The sequence below is a fragment of the Mustela erminea genome, chromosome 20 (genome assembly GCF_009829155.1).
Source record: "Mustela erminea isolate mMusErm1 chromosome 20, mMusErm1.Pri, whole genome shotgun sequence".
NCBI classification, from domain to species: domain Eukaryota; kingdom Metazoa; phylum Chordata; class Mammalia; order Carnivora; family Mustelidae; genus Mustela; species Mustela erminea.
The window spans coordinates 29812770-29837807 of record NC_045633.1 but is presented as its reverse complement, the minus strand read 5'-3'; the positions used below and the strand labels follow the sequence as shown (position 1 = coordinate 29837807).

General features: G+C 42.5%; 1 protein-coding gene across 2 annotated transcripts in view; it reads right to left on the bottom strand.

Moving 5' to 3' along the window:
* The window catches only part of LMTK2 (lemur tyrosine kinase 2), an 82476-nt gene that overhangs the window by 49661 nt on the left and 7777 nt on the right, over window positions 1-25038 (bottom strand). For both annotated transcript variants that reach the window (XM_032328744.1, XM_032328745.1), the window contains exons 2-3: window positions 8845-8966; window positions 5205-5349 (exon numbers count right to left, since the gene is read on the bottom strand). In XM_032328744.1, coding sequence (XP_032184635.1) covers window positions 5205-5349; window positions 8845-8966 — 267 coding nt within the window. The remainder of the gene's footprint in view (window positions 1-5204; window positions 5350-8844; window positions 8967-25038) is intronic.

Sequence of the window (25038 nt, the reverse complement as noted above, 5' to 3'; positions counted from 1 at the left end):
GGCTTGGGTTGTGATCCCAGGGTATTGGGATCGAGTCCCACAGTGTGCTCCTGGATCAGTAGGGAGCCTGCTTCTCCCTCTGCCTGCTGCTCTCCCTGCTTGTACTCACTCGCTCTTTCTCTTTCTCTGACAAATATATAAAATCTCTAAAGAAAAAAAACTTAAAAAAATGAAAAATCTATGTTAATGGGTACATAAGATATGAGGATGTAATTTGTGATAACATAAAAGGACTGAATTGCAGAGTTTTTATATGGTACTGATGCTAAAAGTTGGTATCAATTGAAACACAACTGTTAAAAATTGAAGGTAGTTGTGATCCCTAAGAAAATATCTAAAAAAATATAAACAAAAGGGAATGAGAAGGGAATCAAAATGGTAAACACACAAATCCCAGTGGCCTGTTTTGCAGAAATGGAAAAACTGATCCTAAAATTCATACATGGGGTAGCTCCATCAGTTGGGCGTTTGCCTTCAGCTAGGGTCATGGTCCTGGGGTTCTAGGATTAATCCCCATGTCTCAGACTCCCTGCTCAGCGGGGAGTCTGCTTCTCCCTCTCCCTCTGCCTGCTGCTCCCCCATTTCTGTGTGCATTCTCTCTCTCTCTCTCAAATAAATAAAAAATCTTTTTAAAAAATAAATAAAATAAAAATCATATAAAATTTCAAGGGACTGAATAGCCAAAACATTCTTAAAAAACGAAGTTGGAAGATTCATAGGCGTCTCAATTCCAAAGCTATAATCACCAAAACACTGTGATACTGGCATAAGGCTAGATAGATACAGATCACTGGGATTGAGAGTCCTGAAATAAACAAACAGATATGATCAACTGATTTTCAACAAGGTGCTAAGATAAGCCAATGGGGGAAGAACAGTCTTTTCACAAATGGTTGCTGGGGCAACAAGCTACCCACCTGTAAAAGAATGAACCTGGAACCTTACTTCATACCATATACAAATATTTATGGGTCAAAGACCCAAATTTCAAAGGTAAAACTACAGAAGTAACAGAAGACAATATTGGTGAAAATTTTCATGACCTTGAGTTTGACAAAGGTTTCTTAAGTATGACACAAAAGCACAAGCAACAAAAGAAAAAAATAAATTGGACTTCATCAAAATTTTAAACTTTTGCATATCAAAGGACACTATCAAAAGAGTGAAAACACAACCCACAGAATGGGAGAAAAACTTGCAAATCACATCATTATTGTGAAGCTATTAAATAATTAAGACCGTGTGGTACTGGAACAAGGAAGTGACAAATTACTGAAATAGTACAGAAGGCCTGCAACAGACACATACACATATGGTGGGGTTTTTTTGTTTTGTTTTTATTTGGGAGAGAGAGAGCAAGAGAGAGGGGCAGAGAGAGAGGCAGACTCCCCAGTGAGCAAGGGCCCGACGTGAGGCTTGATTCCAGGACTCCAGCATCCTGACATGAGCCAAAGACAGACATTTAACTGGCTGAGCAACCCAGGTGCCCCTACATATGGAACTAAAAAGCAGAGAAGAATGAAAGGACAAATCAGTGAAGAAAGCTGAGAAAAGCACAGTAATCTACCAAAAAAGATTCATGGGTTCCCTAACACCATACTCAAAAATTAACTCAAGGTGGGTTATGGATTTAAATTAATTTAAATGTTAAAGCAAAACCTCAAAACACTGTAGGAAAAAAAAGTAGTTAAGTATCATTTTGACGACAGAAGAGGAAAGGATTTCTTGAGACATAAAAAGCTCTCTTAAAAAAAAAAAATTTAATTTTAAAAATTACAAAAAAAGAGAGAGGGATTGCATTTCTAGCTTAAGAGGCTGTTAAATTCGGCTGTATTAAAATCAGGAAACATCAAAAAATTCTTTTTTCATGTATATTTGACTAATTTTTCTTTAGTGTACATTTTGATTTCTTACTCATTTTCTGTTTCCATATTTACTAGTTATTTTCTTAGTGGTTGCCATGGAGATTACAGTTATCACTCTAAATTTATAACAATCTAATTTGAACTGATACCAACTTAGCTTCAATAGTAATAGATATATCATTTGACATCCAAATAGCAGGAACATAAATTAGCACAACTCCTTGTGGAGGTTTTAAGCTGGCAATATTCCCCCAAATTATGTACCCTTTAACCGCCTCTGAAAATTTATTCTACAAATATACCAGCCCAACATCAATGAGCAAAACAACACAGGTACAAGCTTTATTTTTAATAGCGTAAGATTAGAAATAATAGCACAAGATTAGAAACAACCCAAATATCCATTAATAGGTCAAATAAATTGTGCTAAGTCCATACAATTTAAATAGTAGAAGTTTGTTAGCAGGAATAAATAAACTCTCTTTATGCATATGGAAAAATCCCCAAGGTACATCTGTAAGTGAAAAAAGCAAGATGCATAATAATGCATTTACCGTGTCCCATGAGTAAAAAAGTGTGTGTTTTGTGGCAGTGGGGGGAAAGGGGCACGTAAATGGGAATATTTATATCAAGAAAGTCTGGAAAGATGTATAAGAAACAAAGAAGAGTGGTTATGTACAGAGAGTGAAGGTAGGAGCTGAGGTCAGATTCAAAGATTAGAGGCTTTTCACTACATATACCTTTTTATGTTTTGATTTTTGAACTGTATGAATATATTATGTATTTGTAAAATAAAATACATTTTAAAAAGAAAATAAAGGAAAAACATGCAGAGTTTCTTCTAGATTTGCTCTTGAATATATGGTGTATTTTTTTTCACTTTATCATGAATATCTTTCCTCCTCTTACAGGACTACATAATACTTCATTGGATGGGCTTAAAATAACTTAACAAGTTATTACCGACACACATTTATAACCTGATGCTGCAATAAATTCCTTTGTAGGTATTTATTTCCATACTGATCTAAATTACTGAGAGCGGAACTGCAGGATCAAGGGTAAACACATTTGGATACATATTATCACAGACTACCCTTGGGAAAGAATGTCTCTATCAATTTACAGTCCTGCTAGCAGGGAGTGTCCAAGGGCCTGTTGCCCACACACATCCCTCACCCATCACCACCTTGCTTCCTTTCTTCTCATCTCTGTTTAGCTGTTATCATCTTACGTTACGCTTGTATTTCTTTAATTAACAGAATTCCTATTTATTATTGGCCATTTGAATTTCTTTTCATGAATTTCTCCTTTCACATCCTTGACTTATTCTTTCCTATTCAAGTGTTCCTCTTCTTCTACATTTGTTTGTAAACTTAGTATATATTAATAATATGAGGGTTTTTTTTTTTTTTTACCTTCTTTGTTGTTTACAAATATTTTTACTACTTGGTCAAATTTGTTTAGTGTCTTTTTCCATAGAGAATATTTCATTTTATGAATCAAACTTGGCAATATTTTCCTTTATGTTTCTGCATTTGGTGTCAAGCTTGGAAAGCCCTTTTCTATCCCAAGATCATAAAAATATTCTGTGACTATTCTGTGCAGAGAAATTGAAAAGAATTTCTTCCTATTAAGAAGGAATTTAGAATAGAGGGTTCTAGAAACACAGAAAGGTGTAGGAATGTAATGAGGACGGCTCTCCAGGTCACTGCCATTTCTGTTGTGCCCATGACTGTGCTCTGGTCCATCCCCACTATATCTTGGACAAAAGTCATCAGGCTCTTCTCTGTCATGCCTTCTTGTCCACAGTAAGGGGTCAACACTGCCAGACTCAGGGGAAGCCAACCAGAATGGCTCTCCAAGGGTTTTCTTTCTGGTCGAGGAGAGAGATGTTCCTTTCGTCTGGTAGTAAAGCTACAAGGATCTGAACCTGGAGTTGGCAGCAGCCACACTCCGAGCCGAGGAAAGAAGGTGGTGTGCAGGATTTAAGCTGATATGCAAAGAGAAGAGAAACAAGGACTGCACAAAGGAAAGCATGATGGTGTCCAAGTTCCCAGCTCCAGTTGCCTCTAAGGTCTGCCTAACCCCTACTCTTCCCATCACCTGGTTCTAGCATCAAAAAAGGTCCCCTTTCTGTGTATGCTAATCTGAGTCAGGATTCTATTACTTGAAATGAATTCACTAGTGTTAAGATTCCAAGATGATAAAAGCCCTAGAGAAGTCCCTCAGGGCCTCCCTTAAGTACAAAGGAAAGCCTATGATCAAAAAAGTGAAGAGAAGGGACGCCTGGGTGGCTCAGTCAGTTAAGCAGCTGCCTTCGGCTCAAGTCATGATCCCAGCGTCCTGGGATCGAGTCCTACATTGGGCTCTTTGCTCAGAGGGGAGCCTTCTTCTCCCTCTGCCTGCTTCTCCCCCTGCTTGTGTTGTTTCTTTGCCTCTCCCTGACAAATAAAGAAATAAAATCTTAAAAAGAAAAAAAAGCGAAGAGAAGAGAAATTACTTCCATCTAGAGAGAAGTATACCTAAGTTACTTAAGTGATCCCAAGGGTATGTTAGACTCCTGTTAAATTTCACTATTTTGGCTGAAGGAAAGGTATTGTTATTTACTAAAATTAAAGGTAAATACTACATGTTAGTTTTTTAATGTTGCATATATTAAATATACCTAACCATACAGATATTTTATAGGAAATGCATCAGCTGTGTCATATTTTATCTTATGTCTTCTCTTAGTCACGTAGGCCTACAGCAGTGCAATCAACTCGGGTTTACACTGCCTCAACTTACACCACTGTATGCAGAACCACGAGAGGCAGGAATGGTACAAAGACCCCACAGCCTTCTCTTAGAAATCTCAGAGATCCCCGATGCTCAAAATGCCAGTCATATCCTATCTTACAACAATAAATCGATCAACATCTAACCAAACCTCTACCTCAGGATGAAAAGTCAATCCAACTCACATATCCAAATATACCCCTCCTCCCCAAACACAGGACATCCGGGGGAAAGACAGCAGTGTCCTACTCAGCGAGACGAGCAGTGACGAGAACTACAAAAGCAAAGGCCAGGAGCTCTGTGTTCCATTTCAATGAACAGAGGAGACCAGTTTATTCTGATATCAGACTCAGGGGCCAAAAGCAAAGGACTCAGCTTTTGCAGGCAGGCACTGGCCAGACCACTACAATTCAGCTTCCCCAGGGAGCAGGAGGAAGAGAAATACGCAAGCAGAAGAGAGAGGCAATCCAAGCATTTTTACGGTTAGCATCAAGGTTCCCACTCTCACCTCTTGAGAAACAATTCACGAAACCATGACGCTGGGACGTAAGGCCTTACCTACAGAAGGCTGGAGCTGGGACGGAGCTGGTAGTGAGATATTTGGTACTGAAAGTGTGAAAACTTCTGCCGGGGACTGAACAGAGGGAGTATCTTCTGCTGGTGGTGTGAAATCGATCTCATCATCAAAATTATCTTCAAATTCCTAAAATAAAAGAGGAGCAAGGTTATATCTGATATAAACCAGCCTGAGAGCAAATATTAAAAACATATGCTAACATCGGAGACAAGAGCATTTACTCACTCATCTGAAACATACAGTCTTAAATTTTTCCCCCGGTTTGTACCTACTTAAGTAAAAAACATATATAATTGTGTTCTCCAATGCCAAACAGCAGAATCAACAAGGTTTAAAAATAAATTATACATACTTTATGCAACTCCTTCAACTGAGAGCTTGAAGTTAAATGCAAACTTTTCTAAAATGACCATGGAACTTCAAACGGAAATACTCTTTTAGGTTGGAAATTTTAAGTTACTAGAAGTTTAGCTATACTTTATTCACTTTCACAAATCTCTTTGCATATGGAATCCAAACAGATTTGTTTTATTTTAAAACGATATATGAGCATCTAATTGAAATAGGATTTCTTTTTTTTTTTAATTTTTTTTAAAAATTTATTTGTTTGACAGATAGAGATCACAGGTAGGCAGAGAGAGAGAGAGAGAGAGAAAGAAAGAGAGAGAGGAGGAAGCAGGTTCCCTGCCGAGCAGAGAGCCCGATGTGGGGCTCGATCCCAGGACCCTGGGACCATGACCTGAGCTGAAGGCAGAGGCCTTAACCCACTGAGCCACCCAGGCGCCCCTGAAATAGGATTTCAATCAAGGTAAGGATAGTTAAAAGACTCAGGGAAGATATTTTCTTGTAAGTCCTGTTTCTCTGGGAAGAGTAACATTAGAAAAATTACTAAACTGGGTAGAAAACTCATCGGTGTCTGAATGAAGGTCTAAAGCTGTGTAGCATGTATGTACTATTAACACAGAGAGAATGTCTGGTTTTCTTTAACTTTAAAACTCCCCTGGCTGCACCTCCAACCCCTACAAGGGAAAAACCAGGAATTGTAAGGGTAGATTTCTCTGATATAGTATATCTGTTCTCACATGCTTGTGGGACATTATTCTCATATCTGTCATCTATGTTGTCAAATGCATTAGGACATTTATTGCTATCTGTAATAGGGAGGGGGCAGGATGAACAAGTACCATAACTTCAATCCGTGAAGCACCTCTGAATGGAAGAGCTTTGCTCGATTCCCCTTTGGACATTCCTAAAGCTTCTCGCATTAAAAAAAGACTTGGGGTTCCTGCGTGGCACAGTCGGTTGAGCGTCCGACTCTTGGTTTCGACTCAGGTCTGATCTTGGGGTCGTGAGATCGAGCCCTGTGTTGGGCCGCACGCTGAGCACGGAGTTTGCTTGGTTTCTCGCTCCCTCTTCCTTTGCCCCTCCCGCCTGCTCCTGCCTTCCCTCTCCCTCTCTCTCTAAAATAAATAAATCTTATGGGGTGGCTGAGTGATGGACACTGGGGAGGGTATGTGTTGTGGTGAGTGCTGGGGGTTGTGTAAGACTGATGAATCGCAGACCTGTACCCCTGAAACAAATTATACATAATATGGTAATTAAAAATAAATAAATCTAAAAACAAAACCAAAAAACCCCACTTTATCCATCACTCCTACCTTAAAAACAATGCCACTCGAAACCCTGGCAGCATCATGACATACCATTGGGCAGCCAATGATGTTGAGGATTCAGAGAAGTAAAGCAGTGTAATAACAAACACGGGGCTACAGAGAAGCCTGGGTCGCTATTCTAGTTATATCAAGTGGCTGCCCAGATACACTCTGGCAAGTCGCTTCCACTGCGAGGCAGCAGCTTCCTGGTCTGAAAGACGACTTCCAAGGGACCGAGTCTCTAACACGGCCCAGTTCTAAATCTAAAGGAATGGACACTCGCCTTCAGTCATGGCTCAGACAGCTGGAGAGGATCCTCTCTACAGTGTGCTCCTGGGGCCACGTGCACCAGAACCATCTGGGTACACCTGACAGAAACACTGATCACAAATCAACTCCCTCGGTCAATACTGAGACCTAGTCGGGTCAGAACAATTGAAGGCAAGAATGAGGCATCATGACATTTGAGAGAGCCTGGCTTTCAGTTTCAGCAACACTGATCACACTTGATCTTTGTCCCCAGAAGACAAGGTATCTGTACACAGTCCCTCAGCAAGACTGAGGGTCAAGGGACAGAGGTGCTCTGCCTACCACCGTGCCCCCATGCAGTCATTAAGTTCCCACAGACGTGTCTGTAGTGATTCTAGGGCCTGGGGGCTGAAGTTGTGAATAAAACCCTACGTATGCTTGAGGTAGAATCTTCGAGGGAAAATGGCCTGTGCTAGTAAGTCTTTTCCTTCAACCTCCCTCTGCTCTCATCTTTCCACGTGTGTAATGTTACTGTTGAGCCAAGAGGACAACACATCTTATCTCTCGGAGCTGCTGTCACACTCAAGGTAGAGAAAACACAGAAACAGTGTGAGGTCTACAAAGAAGGTTCATGCGTCCACTAAAAAGAGGGTTGTAGCTAGAAGACAGCTTTTTCCCGCAATTTGAACCAGTGGTCCTCGGGGCCCCCTGGACAGCCCCAGGACAACTGGCAGGGCTGGACAGCAGCGATCATTTTCTTTGTGTGCTTCCTTCTTTTTCTTTAAGAATTCCTCTTTAACGAGTATTTCCTGAGCCCTAACGCACACCAGCAGGCATATGGTTAAGTTCTACAGCGGGATATCCCACTTGGTTTCCAACAGATTCCACCCATCTGCAGCTCAAACATCAGCCCTTCTGTAGTATTCCCCGCCACCCCCTACCCCCACCAGAATTTACAACTGGTACCATTCTCTCTCCCCCACCGAGAACTCAAGGGTTCAGGTAAAATGGAAGATGCTCTTTCTCATACGCAAAACACACTGGGGATCCCTTGGCCTCGATAATCTTCACAACCACAATGCACCAGCATATAAAAGTTGGAGGGAAAAAAAGAAAATCAGCCTGCTTTTCCTTACAGGTCTCACAGCAAGTGAATTCAATCACTCTGTATTCTTCACTTGGTGAAAATTAAAATAGGCAAGTGGTTACTATCGATAATGCTCTGAAGCAAGGTCAGCGAACTACAGCTGGCAGCCCAATCCAAGCCACTTTGGTGTTTGTAAATACAGTTTTACTGGCACACTGCCACAACCTGAGGCTTTGTGTCTCATGCCCATGTTGAAGAAGCGCAACAATGGTGGGGCTGAAGCGGAGGGGTCATGACAGAGAACGTCCAGCCCCCAGGACTGCCTATTTACAATGGCAGAATATATTTACGGTCTGGCCCTTCCAGAAAAATTCTGCCCGCCCCTGCTCCCGAGGCCCTGGGTGTTACGCAGCCCATCTATCTATTGATAAATATATCAGAGGATGATTTTTTTTTTTTTAAAGATTTTATTTATTTAACAGAGAGAAACACAGCAAGATAGGGAACACAAGCAGGGGGAGTAAGGGAGGGAGAAGCAGGCTTTCCACTGAGCACGGAGCCCGATGTGGGGCTCGATCCCAGGACCCTGGGATCATGGACCTGAGCTGAAGTGTTCCCACCATCTGTACTCACCTTGAAGTCTATTTCCGGGTCCTTACAGCAGGATACACAGTTTGCAATTAACACTATTAATACCAGTAAACTGCACACAGACAGGATCACAAAAGATGAGACTTCCGCAGCAGGTGCCTCCCCTAGAAAGAGAAAGAACTATTAATGTATAAAGCACATTAACAACATGGACATTCCAGAATCAACTTTAATATGCAAAGCAAATCAATAGATTTCCCACCCAAGAATTAAGAAAATAATGCCTAGATGCTCAAGAGGAGGTAAATGACCAATCCAGAATAAGAAGTCAGGGTTAAAAAAAAAAAAAAAGAACTTTGAATATGGAAACAATTTTTGATTTACAGAGGTGCTGCAGGGACACCCCAAGCACCCCCATACACCCTTCACCGAGCTTCCAAATCTTATGTCCTCACAGCAAAGTGATCAAAACTAAGACCACAAAAACGGTACAGCATTATTAAATGAACTTCCAACTTTACTCGGATTTCCCCCAGTTTTCCCACATCCTTTTCTTTTCTAGGATCCAACCCAGGCTACCAGCGCTGCACTCACTCCTCCTGCCCCTCTGACTCCTCCAGGCCCTGAGCTTCCTCACTCTTCCCTCGAGTGTCGTCACTTGGACACTTCTGAAGAGTGCCAGTCAGCATTTTGTAGAATGTTCCTCGGTTTGGGCTGCCTGATGTTGTCTGCCTGATGACTGGACTGAGGTTACAGATAGGCAGGAAGAATCTAGAATACCAGAGCAAACTATTCTTCTCATCACATCAGGAGCACACAGCGCTGGCACAACTTACTCCCAGTGATATGAACCCCCCAACTCCTGGCCCAGGTGTCACCACTGAGAAGTTACCAACTTTCCCCTTCATGTATTCCTTAAAAGAGGGTGACGAAATCCAGGCACTCACTGGGAAAAGGATTTAAGCTGCACTCCTTGGAAGGAGGAATACTACAGAACTTGCAGATAGATGTTAAAAATGCCACAGAAAATCATATTTGGGAAACATTCTGAGGCTGTGCAAACACCCTGTGTCTCCCTAAAGCTTGGCACTTTGTCTCTGCGCTTTATCTGCCATAATTACCACTATAACATTCTAACGGTGATCTTCTACTCCCTTGTCCTTTCTACACTTATTACTTGGAATTCTTCCATAAGGAGGATTTGTCGCTTCTCCTTCAATTATTTATCTGGTCATTATTTAGCTATGAACTCATAGACATTTATTTTATATTCTTTAGGTTATAGTCCACTGTTAAAATTATTTTGTAGCTCAAATTATTCCAGCTTTGGCCCTTTCAAGCTGACTACTGGGTTTTTGGACATCTTTCCCTCTCTCCAACACTGTCTCATTTTCTGGTACTACCAGAAGCTCCAGACTTTTCTATTATTCCCACTCCAGTTTTAGAGTCAGCCGCTTCTTCAGGGAACCTTGGTCTAGTACGCAGCTTCCTACCTCCTACCAGAGCAGGGGTCTGCAAACTGCGGCCTGGGGCCTGGGTTTCGCATGCAAGTGGGGGGGGGTCCAGCTTAGAACGAAAAAGTGTTTTTCAAAACAAAACAAAACACAACTTTACTTTCAGTAAAGAGTTATGTGGAAAACATCATTTTCGGTGCGCCTGAGTGGCTCAGTGGGTTAAGGCCTCTATCTTCGGCTCAGGTCATGATCTCAGGGTCCTGGGATCGAGCCCCACGTCGGGCTCTCTGCTCAGCGGGGAGCCTGCTTCCCCCTCTCTCTGCCTGCCTCTCTGCCTACTTGTGATCTCTGTCTGTCAAATAATTAAGTAAAATCTTAAAAAAAACCCAAAAACATCATTTTCAACTAGGGCTGTTCTGAAGCTTTTCTTTGTTAGGGTGAATTGTGATGTCTCACCTAGTGGTGTTTGATTAAGAAATAAACTACCCCAACCCCGCTTGCTTTTTTGTGATATACAGGTAAGCTTGATGTTCCAGGGCACCAAGAGGAAGCATGGAGACAAGTAAAGGAATGATGTCACCATTTTCCTGAAGTGAAACTATACCACCTGAAGAAAGTAAGAACTAACCCAAACTCCTTTGTGGTCAAAACACATCCTTTTTTTTTTTTTTTTTTAGATTTATTTATTTATTTGAGAGACAAAGAGAATCTCAAGCAGACTCCACATTGAGCATGGAGCCCAATGCAGGGGTCAATCTCACAACCCCGAGATCAAAACCTGAGCTGAAACCAAGAGCTGGATGCTTAACTAACTGTGCCGGGTAGGTGCCCCGCAAAACATATTTCTGTATATAGCATGACCTCAGTGAAGAGCACAGAAGTCTAAAATCAAGAGCAAACAGGACTAAATTCCTTTCCAATAACAAGAGGTCCCTCTGGGAAACGACAACGCTGACACCCGTACTGTTGCAAGCAGGACTCAGGCTGGCTGAAGCCTTGCTCAAGTCTGTACTAAAAAAATAACAGTTAACCAAGGCTTGTCAAGAATCTGCAAGCCCCAGACGGAGCCTGGGTGGCTCCGTCAGTTAAGCGTCTGACTCTTGATTTCAGCTTAGGTCCTGATCTCAGGATAGTGAGATCGACCCCCGCATCGGGTTCCAAGCTCGGCAGGGAGTCCCCTGGAGATTCTCTCTCCCTCAGCGCCTCCCTCGACGTGCACGCATACTTTCTCTCTCTAAAATAAATAAAATCCTAAAAAAGAAAAAAAAAAAAAAAGAAGAAGAAGAAGAAGAGGAAGAATCTCAAGTTCTAAACCAAAAAATCTAAGACAGAGGAAAATCCATACACTGAACACAGAAAATAACTTGGTGATTCCTCTAAAGTCAGCTGCCCCTAAGAGCAAAGACTCCCGAATCAGACACCCGTGTGCAACGTGGAAAGCCAAGTACAAAGCGGAGAGCCACTAAGAAGCACCTCTCTGTGAACGGGGCCCAGACAGACGGCACTTCCTCTCTTCCTTCTGGCAGCTACCTGCTCTCTCATCCTGCAGGGCCTCTGCTTCCCACCGGTATTTATTCTGACAACTTTGTTTCACTCCCTCGACTCTTATAATGACGATTAAATAGGACTCCTGAGGCTTAGGCAGCAAAGCACTTTTATAATACACTGTATTTTATTGATTTTTAAGATGCCGTTTGGTCCAACCTCACTTTAACTTTCCTAAATGTCAGGGGCATCTTACACTCCAAAGAAAGCTGGTTTAACTGGAAGTATTTCTTCTTTCTTAATGGCACAAAAATAAGGGTGTGTCATAATCAATCATATCTGAGGTCTGATAAAATATAATATTACTCCATTTGATGGTCACAACACCTCTGAGGGGATGTGACCAGCTCCACATCACAGACGAGGACAATGATAAGTCCAAACACACAAAGCGGGAAGTGGCAGGGCCAGACTCTGGATCCAGGGGTGCTGAGAATAAATCCCCCCTCACTTCCCTTGATACCACATGGTTTTGCCTCAAGGACGTTAATTTTTAATACTTAAAAACAGCTTAACCTAAGTCCTTTGAACCAAAGTCCATTGCTATTAATTAAAAGCTCATACTTCTAGGGCTCTCCTCCAAACTCCACAAAGTGGGTATTAAATTACCTTTTCCCCCATAATTTTTTATCATCACATACTATCTATTTATTATAAAATTTGATGAGCACTGCCTGTGGGCCAGCTCAATTATCTGGTTCATAAAACTGTCTTCTGTGAGTCATTAGGTAGGCATGAAAAGTCAGACTCGTGTTAAAAATAACTAGTTACGAGGCGTTTTGCCCCACCTTGATAATGTACTTATTTCTGTTAAGACACTGCAGGGGCATCTGCTCTCCCAAACTCGAGATTTCTTCCGTGTAGGTGAGGTCTACGGACCCTCCCGTCCTCCAGTGCCACCGAAAGGCCTCTACAAATTACCACCTAAGAAGAAATTCACCAGGTAGGCTCAAGAGGAAATTTTTACAGCTGTACCACTTTTAAAGAGTATTTTATTTACTGTAATTTTTCTTTTGATGAGTCCAAGGCACTGTTCTTTAGAAAATTCAACGTACCAGTGAAGGGAAAACTTCCATAACGTGAGGAAATCAAACCCATCTGTGAATAGGCTGGAAGGCTAAGATGCGTTTGCACAAACCACAGAGAGGAAGCAAATTCTAGATGTGAGGAACGACAACTAAAATCCCCAGGCCCCAGCGGTTCAAACTACAAACTGGGCCCCTGGAAGGTTCCTGATTGCAACAGTTAGGAAACTATGAAGAAAGACAGCTTTCCTTCCACATTCTCAGCCTACAGCATTCAGAAATGCATAAAATGAACCAATCACCTACTAAAGAAATACATCAATGATCACAGGGGTGTCTCTACTCTTTTAGGCAGCTTTACAGATTACAACTGAGAACAAGGATAATTAGAGGTTTGGAGTAGTTAGTATGTTTCCCCAAGACACTGATTAAAAAATACTTGGCATCTCTAAAGCTCATTCTATGAGTTTTCATTTTACAGTTTTCAAACCACTTTAATAGATATCTAGCGCTTGATTTAATAAGCAGAAAACTTGAGAAACTCTAAGAGGTGGGTATATATTACCTGTTTTATAGACCGGTAATTTGGAGAATGCAATTTCACGGCAATGACTCAGAGTAAGCCAGGAGTACTACCCGATTATTAATTCAACCATTATAAATCCCTGCCTAGAACCTCCATCAGAACTTGAACTCCTATGTAATTAACTAAAGAGTTACTTGTGAATCCGTTTTTGGATTAAATAAAATTTTCTTGGGACGCCTGGGTGGCTCAGTTGGTTAAGCAGCTGCCTTCGGCTCAGGTCATGATCCCAGCGTCCTGGGATCGAGTCCCACATCGGGCTCCTTGCTCGGCGGGGAGCCTGCTTCTCCCTCTGCCTCTGCCTGCCATTCTGTCTGCCTGTGCTCGCTCTCTCCCCCCTCTCTCTCTGATAAATAAATAAAATCTAAAAAAAAAAAAATAATAAAATTTTCTTAAGGACCACAGATTAAAAACAAGTGATGGTTTGTGGAAGCCCATTAGGGACTAAAAATGCCAATAATTCTAATTTTGTTATTCTTTCCTGAGTCAGGAGCTGATACACTTTTATAGAAAAGTTTTCTCATATTTACTGTTTGGTTATCCAGTGGTAAATTCAAACCATTTAATCCCCTGATTTGTTCCTCTGACCACTCCCCATCCTGAAGCTCTTTAGAAGGAACACCCAAGAGTCACCTCATTAGCATAAACTCAAGTGTGGTTGAAAGGGCCTTGTTATTAATAACTAGAGATGCTCCTATCACTTCATCACTGGGGAAATTACAACAGTTTTAGGAGTTTTGTGCCAGGAAAGGGGACAAAGACCAAATACATATTTCCTATTCCGTCACAAATATGTATATACGTTGGAACATGGATCCGGAGACTCTATGACCTGCCTACTGTTGGCTTGGGTACGGCCTGCGACCTAAGAATGGTGTTTACATTTTTAAATAGTTGCTTAGAAAAGAACAAAAACAGGAGAATAATTTTGCTGAATGTGACATTTATATCAAGTTAATAATGCAGAAAGAGACAACCGGACATTAGTGCCTCCCGACAGACAACCACCACCACCTGCTAAACCGGAGACTGAAAGCAAACAACAATAACGAAATAACCAAGCCTGTATCTGACGAGCCCTCTAGCTCTAAATGCCAATTCACAGGAAATAAAGAGAATTGTGGAACATATCAAATACCAGCACAAGAATGTGATTGGCACAGCAGAGGCTGCGAGGAACGTTAAGGAGAAAGATGTGAAGAGGAAATTTTTACAGCTGAACAGACGAACCGACCAACTGCGAGGTATGGGCACCATCGGAGTCATGACTCGAACTCAAAAAGATCAGGACATCTGAGACAACTGGAGATCTGAATGAACACTGGTAACTGACCATATTAAGGAAGTATGACTCACTGCTCCTAGGAGTGACAATAATAACATGATTATGTTTTTAAAAGTAGTCCCTTACCTTCTTACAGAGAGTGACCTATTTAAAGTTGTCTGGGATTTGCTTCAGACAGTATGGGGCAGTGAAGTGATGGGCTAGCACGAAAAAGGACAGCCACGAGCTGACAAAGGCTGAGTGAAAGCCACAGGGGAGGTCAGAATAGTCGTGTCTGTCCGGTCTTGCACAGATTTGTATGTTTGAAGTTTTCCATTTATTAAAGAATTTCTTCACATCCATTAAATAAAAAGTTTAAATGGGGGGGGGAATAGATGTAACAATTTACAGTGTGTATCAGTTTGAGATGCTGTAACAAAGTACCACAAACTGGGCATCAAGGCCAACGTGCCGGTGCTGGCGGGTCTGACCCCTTCTGAGAGCTGCGTGGAAGGAAGCACCCGGGGCCTCTCTCCCGCCGTCTGGGAGATGCCCATCTTCTCCCTGCGTCCCCTTCTCCTGGTCTTCCCTCCGGATCCGTCTCCACATCCAGATTTCCCCTTTTTATAAACACAAAGTCATGTTGGATTAGGGCCTAAAGATGTAATTTTAACTTGATTACCTTGGTAAAGACCTGATCTCCAAACAGGGTCACCCTCTGAGGTCACAGGGGTTAGGACTTCGACATATGACTTTGGGGGAGCAGAGATACAAGTCAAACCATCTCTATGATATATGTTTAAAAGAAAACAAGACAAAACGAGAACAGATCAGAACAGTGTGCGCGTGCACAGTGCTATACTCCTGGCCAACAGTGGCCACCAATAGGGAGGGAAACCGGGTGGCTGGGGGATGAGGAGAGGCTGTTATATCCTTCTACAGCTCTTGAATTTTGTCCTGGGGCTTCCCACAACCTTTAGCCTTATGCCCACACTCCGTAACAAGTCCCAACGTCTGCCGTCATCAGCTACCAAGCCCCTGCCTTGGGCTCTCATCACTAACTCTCTGCTGCATCTAGTTTCATCTACCATGAACCACTCTCAGCCCATCCAGGCAGATCCTCTGCCCCTCCAGAGTCTGCAAGTTTACATCCCCTACCAGGAACCTCCCGCACTGACACACCCCCGCCACTAATTCAGCCTCACCACTCAGATCTCAACTTGGAAAGCGTCCCCGAAGTTCCACGGGTCAGAGTCCCCGCCTCTGGAGCCCCAGTGTGCCTGTATTGTCCACCGTAGAGTTTATCGCACTGAGTGTTTCAAAAGCCCAAGTGTCCTCCCCACAAGACTGCAAGTTAAATGGGGTCAGCAACGGGGTCTGTATACTCCAGCAATGACTCCAGGGCCCAGGACAGAGCCTGGATTCGGTCAGAAGGGGGCATGGATGGAATCAGAGAGACAGCAACTAAGAGGCTTGAGAAAGGGAGGGAAGATAAGCAAGAGAGAGAGAGAGAGAGAGAAATCCATAAATCTTCTACTTGTTATGAGAAGAAACTTTTATTTCCAGGGTCCAATAAGATTATAAAAGTAGCATTCCTTCAGTGATTTTATGCTCTTATCTGGCAAAGATTTTCCTCCCATACTAATCACACCCCAATAGGCCCTATACTGGGATGGTTCTGATTTCTCCCACTATTAATAGTTTACCATTTATTCCCTAGGTCACAGACAACTTCCACATTCCTTGTTTACCCATTTTGCAATTCATGTTTAGTAATGTAACTATTCAGTTGTTTTCTTTAAAAAATAAGTTTTTTCCCAAAGCAGACTTCTCCCAACTGATGTTCTCCTGTGATAATGAGTATTTATTCACACCTGTGTTCTCCACACAGCTGCACTTCACTGGAAGCTGTCAGAGCAGGTTCGCTCTGCCCACAAGGGAGGAATGCAAAGGGGCCCTCTCCCCTGCAGCAGCCCCGGGGCATGCTGGGCTGAGGGGAAAGCCCAGAGCACAAGGGGGGCTCCACTGGGACACTGATAAGAGGAGGAAGAAAAAAGGAACCTTAACAGATGCCTTCTAAGATGTGACTCTGAGTTTTCTTTAGTCTGAACACACCGTGTACTCATCTGCTCAGGCCGCCCTAGCCGTTCCGCACACACCAGTGACTTGAACAACAGAAATCCAATGTCTCACACTTCTGGAGGCTGGACATGCAACATCAAGGTGTGGCAGGGTTGGTCCCTTTTGAGCCTTTCTCCTTGGCTTGCAGAAGACAGCTGTGTTCACACTATGTCTTCACATGGTCTTTCTGCACATCCATGATATCTCTTTGTATGTTGCATATTAGATTAGCAACTAAGGAGTTAATGGCCTTATATTAACATATTCACTTTTTTCTCATCTCATAAAGTGAATTCACTTTATTCACTCATCTCCAAATACTGTCACCTTCTGGGGGGCTGGGTATGGACAGGAACTCAGTTAGGTCCATAACACCGTGCATCCAATAATTCAGGGGCACCCCCCGACCCCAGCAGGAGATCCATCTTGGGCAGCACCCAGGATAAGTATATGCTGCCTTCCTCTTTGGCTTCCCAGGAAGCAGCAGGTTGGGAATGGAAAGGATCAGTGAGACAAGTGTCAGAGGCAGATGTCACCCTCCCGTGTTCTCTCTTCTCTGCCCTCTGGCCTCTGGAAATTCACGAGAGATTTATGTGTCTACTTAACAGTTAAAACCGGTGGCCACGGGGCTGACTAGACAAAGGGAACTCGGAACAACTCAGGGGAGTTGGGGATCAGAGATCTTCCAAACTGGTCCTGACATAAAGTCCACTTTTTTTTCTTTTTAAGATTTTATTTATTTGACAGAGAGAAAGAAATCACAAGCAGGCAGAGAGGCAGACAGAGAGAGAGAGGGGAGGAAGCAGGCTCCCTGCGGAGCAGAGAGCCCGATGCGGGGCTCGATCCCAGGACCCTGGGATCATGATCCGAGCCGAAGGCAGAGGCTTTGACCCACTGAGCCACCCGGGCACCCCATAAAGTCCACTTCTAAATACAAAGTTTTGGCTTTTTCTTTTTTTTCTGTAAAGTTAGGACTAATAATTGGATCTTTTCCAATATCCTGACAAGTAGCTTCACATCCTGGAGACCGAGTAAAGTGAATCATCAGCATACTACTTGGGGGAAAAAATTTAGACAATGATCGCAGATCACACATTTCGACGTAAAATCTCGAAACGACACACCCATCTATCATAAAGCTTTCTCGTGCACAGAATCTTAAGTCACTAAATGTTTTCCTTGCCTCTTAGTGTAACATATTTATAATAACATTAAATAATCTAGAACACCCCTAATATATTCTAATATTAGAGAGAGAAAATGAAGCCTAGCACTAAATATGTCCAAGGACACAGACAGTAAACAGTGGATTGATGATCTAGCCGATGAATCAGAGATTCCACAAAGACCCCTAAGCCAGAATATCAACAGCCTAGAAAAACAAACCGCACTGTGTGCTAATCACAGTGGTGTTCTTTTTGTTCAAAAATGACTTTCAAGGTCAGCCAACCCAACTGTTCTCTCATACTTGCAGAAAGGTTATATAATTTGAGCACTGACTGAATACCTGTGAATGAGATCATTTTGTATGAAGTTGCTGCTGTTTCTCTCAGCCTATTCCACCGAACTGTTACTAAAGTTTCATTTCATCCCAATTTAAAAAACACCGAGGAGGATGAAGACTACCACAAAGGACTTTGTCTAACATGGTAACAGTTCTGCCAAAGGAATGTCAGGCTCACAGGACTCCTGTGAGATGACTCTGCCCCGACCCCAGGGAAAACCATGGCAGGGATGATATTTTATGAACCAGAATCTTAATGAAGTCGATGGCATAGTCAGGCTGTGGAGTCACCGACAGTGCTCAGATGTCTGCCACGGCTCTGAATCAGGGTTTTCCTGCAGTCCAGGAAGCCAGCTCAGGAACAGGCAGCATCTGGTCCCAGAAGTAGAAACTCATGGCCGGTTTCCCAGGGCTTCATCCCCCATAACTGGTCCCTTCAGTGCCCGGCTAATATCTAAGGGAAAGGACATTCTGTCTTTCCATATGACTTCCTGTTGAAATGTGGAGAAATGTACAGGTAGATGAATGGTAGTACAGGAGTCACAACACTTAGCCAACACAATTTCTGCACAGCGGGACCCAAAGGATGGGAGAAACGACCTAAATGTGTGCTCCTTACCTCCCGGGTAGGGCAGCCCTTAAATACCCTAGAAAAACATGTCTAACTTTTCCTTAAATTTTCCTATAAGACTGATATAGAGTCTATGGTCTCAGAAACTTTCCAGCTTCCTAAGATCTCATCTGAACTCCTGCTAATACAATCGTAATGTATTCTTAGGCTGTATGTCTTTGAAAGTTCTCTCTTCAGAGAGGAAGCAGATTGTGATGGATGCAGCCCAAATGGCCATAGGGATGGCTGGGACTTAAGGGCGGGTACAGAGAATTCAGTATACTCTTCTGTATATGTTCAAAACTCCCCACGATAAAGTTTTATTTTTTTAAGTACTATCTTTGAAACGAAGCCAGAAACTGCTTATGACACGGACCTTGACAAGATTCTATGGTACACGCAGGCAATATTACCTAGGATTTCCTCTCTGATAATGCTTCACTGATAACGTCTTTATCCTTAAAACATAGACCCAATGATAATTTAACCCAATATAACCAGGTGCCTCCAGACACTCAAGGGTCCAGCCCAAGATAGAAGAGCTATAGATAATTAAAAGAGCCAAGGGGGGTGGGATGTCTCCTATCTACACACCTGCCCCATCACCCTACTATGAAGTCCACGGGCCAGCAAGTCCCGCCCAACACATCCTTCATTCAACAAATGTTTACTAAGCATCTTCTACAGAAGCATTGCTATAGGTTCTGGGAATCTAGAAGACCCCACACTCACAGTTTACATTCTTGTGCAGGGAGACAGATGAAATATATAGCAGGTAAAAATAAATAGCACCTCAGACGGTGATGAGCAATATGGAAAAATTAAGCAGCAGACTGGGGAGATTCATTATTTTATGTAAAGTGACTGGGGAACACATTTCTGATATTACAATTAACCCAAGAAATGACAGGAGTTTGGCCCCAAGTGGTTATATAATTCATGCTGATACTTAAATGGTGCTTACTACGTGCCAGGCACCATTCCAAACCCACCCAATCCCACAACAAGCCTTTGAGGTAGGTACTACTATTTGCCTCATTTTAAAATGGAGAAACTGAGTGACGCAGAGGTGAAGGTGCTTCTCCAAGGTCACAGCACCTATGTGACACTGTTATACCAATAAAGCTATCCAAAACTAAAGCTCTGCAGAAAATCACATATGTTGAGTTGTTCTCTTATGTATTATGTGTTAACTGAGAGAAGGGGCCCAGGAGAGAAAATACGGATGACAAAGAAGGATGTCCCTGATGACTAAGCCCTGGAAGGAAGCCAGGGCTGGAAAAGGATGGGATTTAGGGCATAAATCAAGAAGGTAGTCTTAAAGAGCTGAGAAAAAGAAAAGTGACATTCGTCTAGGACTCTGTGTTTCTCAATACCTATCTGTGTGAATCTTAAAAAGTATACACAAGATATTTGCTCAATGAGCGTTATTCTTGGGATCCGCAGCACTCAGCAGATTTTAAAAAGGGTCTATTCCTCCACAAAAGCATATAAATTGGTGGTATTTCTCATGTTAACAAGTTTATGATTACATTTTCTAAAAGAAGTATTTTTATCACCTTTAATTAAACAGTGCAACTTCATTTCACAGGCGGAAACTAAAACTAATTTTTTAAAAGATTTTATTAGAGAGAGAGAGAGAGAGAGCGCGAGTGTGAGTGAGCACAAGCAAGGGAGGGGCAAAGGGAGAGGCAGAGTCCCCGCTGAGAGCTAAACCCAATGCGGGACTCAATCCCAGGAACCCAGAATCATGACCTAAGCTAAAGGCAGATGCTTAACCCACTGAGCCACCCAGGCGCCCCTAAACTGTTATTCTTAAATTTTTTTAAAAAAAAGCTAAACATGAATGTGAGTTTTGGGCCTGTTTATAGAAGTCTGCACTTCAGTTTCCTAATTTTCAATAAACAATTACCTTTAGTAGTTCAAGAATCAATTATATGACAACTACAGTTAAATTTCATCTCTGGGGGTGCCTGGGTGGCTTAGCCACCTGAGCGACCAGCTCCTGATTTCTCAACTCTTGATTCTGGCTGAGGTCATGATCTCAGGGTCATGGGATCAAGCACTGCGACAGGCTCATTCTCAGTGTAGAGTCGGCTTGGGAATCTCTATCCCTCTAAGTCTGCCCCCAGACCGTGGCTTGCAAGCTCTCTCAAATAGATAAATAAAATCTTTAAAAAAATTCATCTCTGGGGGTGCCTGGGTGGCTCAGGGGGTTAAAGCCTCTGCCTTCAACTCAGGTCATGATCCCAGGGTCCTGGGATCGAGCCCCAAATCGGGCTCTCTGCTCAGCGGGGAGCCTGCTTCCCTTTTTCTCTCTGTCTGCCTCTCTGCCTGCTTGTGATCTGTCTGTCAAATAAATAAATGAAATCTTTAAAAAAAAAAAATCACCTCTGTACTTTCAGATAGTAAATAGAAATAACCAGGGACACCTGGTTGGCTCAGTGGGTTGAGCAACTGACTCTTGATCTCTGCATAGGTCATGATCTCAGGGTGGTAGGATCCAGCCCTAAGTCGTGCTCTGCACTCATTGTGGAGTTGCTTGACAATTCTCTCTCCTTCTCCCTCTGCTCCTCCTGCCTGTGCTCTCTCTCTCAAATGAATTAAGAAAGGAAGGAAGGAAGAATGGATGGAAGGAAGGGAAAAGAAAAGAAAGAAACACCCAGAGAAGTGACTGCAATTAGTCTGTGTGCATGTGTACACATTTGTGTATCACACAAATGAAAGCATTCTGAAAGTACTAAGCAGTGCACTTGGTGAATGGCGGCGGTGGGGTGGGGTTCTGACTGTTAAGGGCCCTCCCTCTGGATTCTGTTTGCCACTGACTAGCAGAATGGACTCGAACTCACTACTGAACTTCTCTGGGCCTCAGGACCTTCACCCGTAAGCTGGCACATCAGCTTTAAAATCCTCTATACAAGAATTCATAATTCCAAAATTTTATGAGTCTACAAGTACCTGTAAGTAAAGTTAATTTTCTTTTTCTTAAAGAAAACGAAGATAAACAACAGATTTCTGGAGTGCACCGGGGCCCCAGGCCTCTGGTAGAGCACTCCCAGGGGACTATTTTGGTAAGTTTGTTATTTTTCTGTGCCTCACTAGCAATCAGTGTCCTGGTGTTGCCTTTTAATAATAGTCTGAAGTCAGAGTCAAGTGGGGCTCTGCGCTGTGACTGGCAGGCCGGATCCTTGGAAAGTAACCATTGCTGCTGACACAGAGAGAACCATCCTACACAGGCACACTGCCAGGTGGAACCAGGAAGAGGATTTTTTCCCCCTTGTGGAAGGAGCACAGGCTGAATTTATCGGGGGTTTGGGGAAGAAACAGTAATGTGAAAAATACTTTCAACTGAAAATTCAGCAGCTCATCCGAGAGGCCACCAATAGACCACAAGGGTCTGGTTTCGCAATTTAAAAAAAAGCTGAAACTACACAATTTCACAATTACTAACTGGTTAAAGGAGCTACTACAAATGTGCAAAATGATTGCACACTCATCCTCCTCGACCTTCTAAATCTAAGACGCCTTAGAGATTTACTTCCTATAATTAAAGGTTGTGATGTCATCATGTCAAACTAGAGTCTCCTGGGCAGTAGAACAAACAAGGCAAAAAGACATTCTTGGGATGGACTTTGAACATGGGCCTCAAGAAGGGAAAAAAAAACCATAAGCTTTTAAAATATTAAATAATAGTGTTTTCACTTTGGATAAAAGCAACTTCCCTCTCAAAAATCACTATCATAGATGGTTGTAACTCAGTTATTTTTCTTCCACCCAGGGCGTACACGTGTTGCCAAAAGCAACAGTCCTGAAATACCTGTACTAGTATGTGAGACCAGGATGTGTTCTTAGTCAAACTGGATTTATTATACTATCATTACAATGTAGCAATTTCAGAGATTAAATTGTGTACTTTCTTTAGCTCATCATAAGGCTATTTTGTACATACCACTACATCCACAGCAAATGTATCAACTGGCTAAAAAAAAAAAAAGGAGCTTGTTGAAAATATGAAATAGGGGCATCTGGGTGGCTCAGTCGGTTCAACACCTGCCTTCAGCTCAGGTCATGGTCCCAGGGTACTAGGATTAGGTCCCTCATCCTTGGCTCCCTACTCAGTGGGGAGCCTGCTTCTTCTTCTCCCTCTGCTTATGCTCTCTTTCAAATAAGTAAATAAAATCTTAAAAAAAAAGAAAAGAAAGTAAGATACAAAATGGGTTACAAATCCCAGGCTAGTCTAAAATAAACTAGCTTAGAAAAATAAATTTTTTGAGGGCACCTGGGTGGCTCAGTGGGTTAAGCCGCTGCCTTCAGCTCAGGTCATGATCTTGGGGTCCTGGGATGGAGTCCCTTATCAGGTTCTCTGCTCAGCGGGGAGCCCGCTTCACTCTCTCTCTCTGTGCCTGCCTCTCTGCCTACTTGTGATCTCTGCCTGTCAAATAAATAAATAAATAAAACCTTAAAAAAAAAAAAAGAAAAGAAAAAAGAAAAATAAACTTTTTAAAAGCAAGACGTTAATGACACGATATTATCTCAGAAAGAAACAACCCTGAAAGTTACTGAGCAGGTCACGAATCCAGGGCTCTCACACTCTCATGCGCACATCTCACCTGGGGAATCAGGAATGTCCCTGAGTTACGCCAGCTCTAGCTTAATTTCCTTGCTGAGCTAAGCTCCAGCAGGCAAAACCCTGGTCACTCCGGGGCTGAGACCACGAGGCTCTCAGCTCACAGCTCTGGCATTTGACCGTCAGGCTACCAGCTCGCAGTTTCTACCGATTATTTATACAGGATATTTATAAAACATAAAGGTCATTATTCATACTGACCTCCAGAGAAGGGGCTGAAATTTAGAAAAAAAAAGGGGGGGGGGGCATTTAAAGATGTAACTGTTCTGCCCTGCAGTGTTTAAATTGCTTTGCAGTTATCACATACCTACTTTTCACAGGAAGATTCCTCAGAATGATATTCACATACCATGGTCAGGAGCAGAAGTATCTCCAGAACTTAGATGTTGACATTAATTTTTAAAATCTAAATTGTTCTTCCTCCCTTGAGTCTCACTAGTTACCCAAGCCAAAGGATTTCCATCAAATAACTGATTTTATCTTATCTCTAGTACAAGATGAAATATTTATGTTGTGAGGGCAGAGAAATCACCACAAAACGAAGTACTACAAATGCAGATTTCCAGGCCAACCTCCAGAATTCTGATACGTTCAAAATGTTATTTGTTTGCCATTCAAAAATCTGCATTTCTACAAATGCCATGGTGATCCTCATGCAAGTCCTGTTTTATAAAAAAAAAATCTTCACTTTTTCCTGAAACACTTTCAGCTCATCGGGTACCGTGGCATTTACATCAAAGCAAGGGGGAGGCTGAGCTAGTAGGAAGCATACAGGTGAACAAGATTCACCACAAATAAAAATTGTTGATGCTGAGTTATGGGTACCTGAAGATCCACTATATTATTTACTCTACTTTTGAATATGTTTGAAATTATCCACAACAAAAAGTGAAAAGAAATGAAAAACTCTGCAAACAGATCAAAACAAGTCTACAGCTCCTTGTAAACTTTTACCAATTAAAAAGTTACCAATTAAAGGAGTTACTTACAATCCTTTCCAACAATTGCCAAAGCTGACAGACCCATGCTAAAATAATTCGCTCAGAGATTAGGCTGCTTTTTGAGACAGTAAATCACATCTATCTTTCAAATATCTATTGCTCTAAAAATAAAAATAACATCCTGCCAATAACATTCTATCACAAACATAGGATGTAGAGTGCTTAAGGTAATGCTGACGGTCGGTGGTCAAGGGACAGGAAGAACCCATGGGCAGGGCCCTTCCAAGTCATTTGTTCCTAAGAGGTCCTTCGTCCTTCCAAAATCTCTTTCTCTCTTCTTCCCAACCCATAGGATTAGCTATAGGAAGGAGAGAATCAAAACCCCACTACTCAGGGGTGCCTGGGTGGCTCAGTCGGTTAAAGCCTCTGCCTTTGGCTCAGGTCATGATCTCCGGGTCCTGGGATGGAGCCCCGCATCCGGCTCTCTGCTCAGTGGGGAGCCTGCTTCCTCCTCTCTCTCTCTGCCTGCCTCTCTGCCTGCTTGTGATCTCTGTCTGTCAAA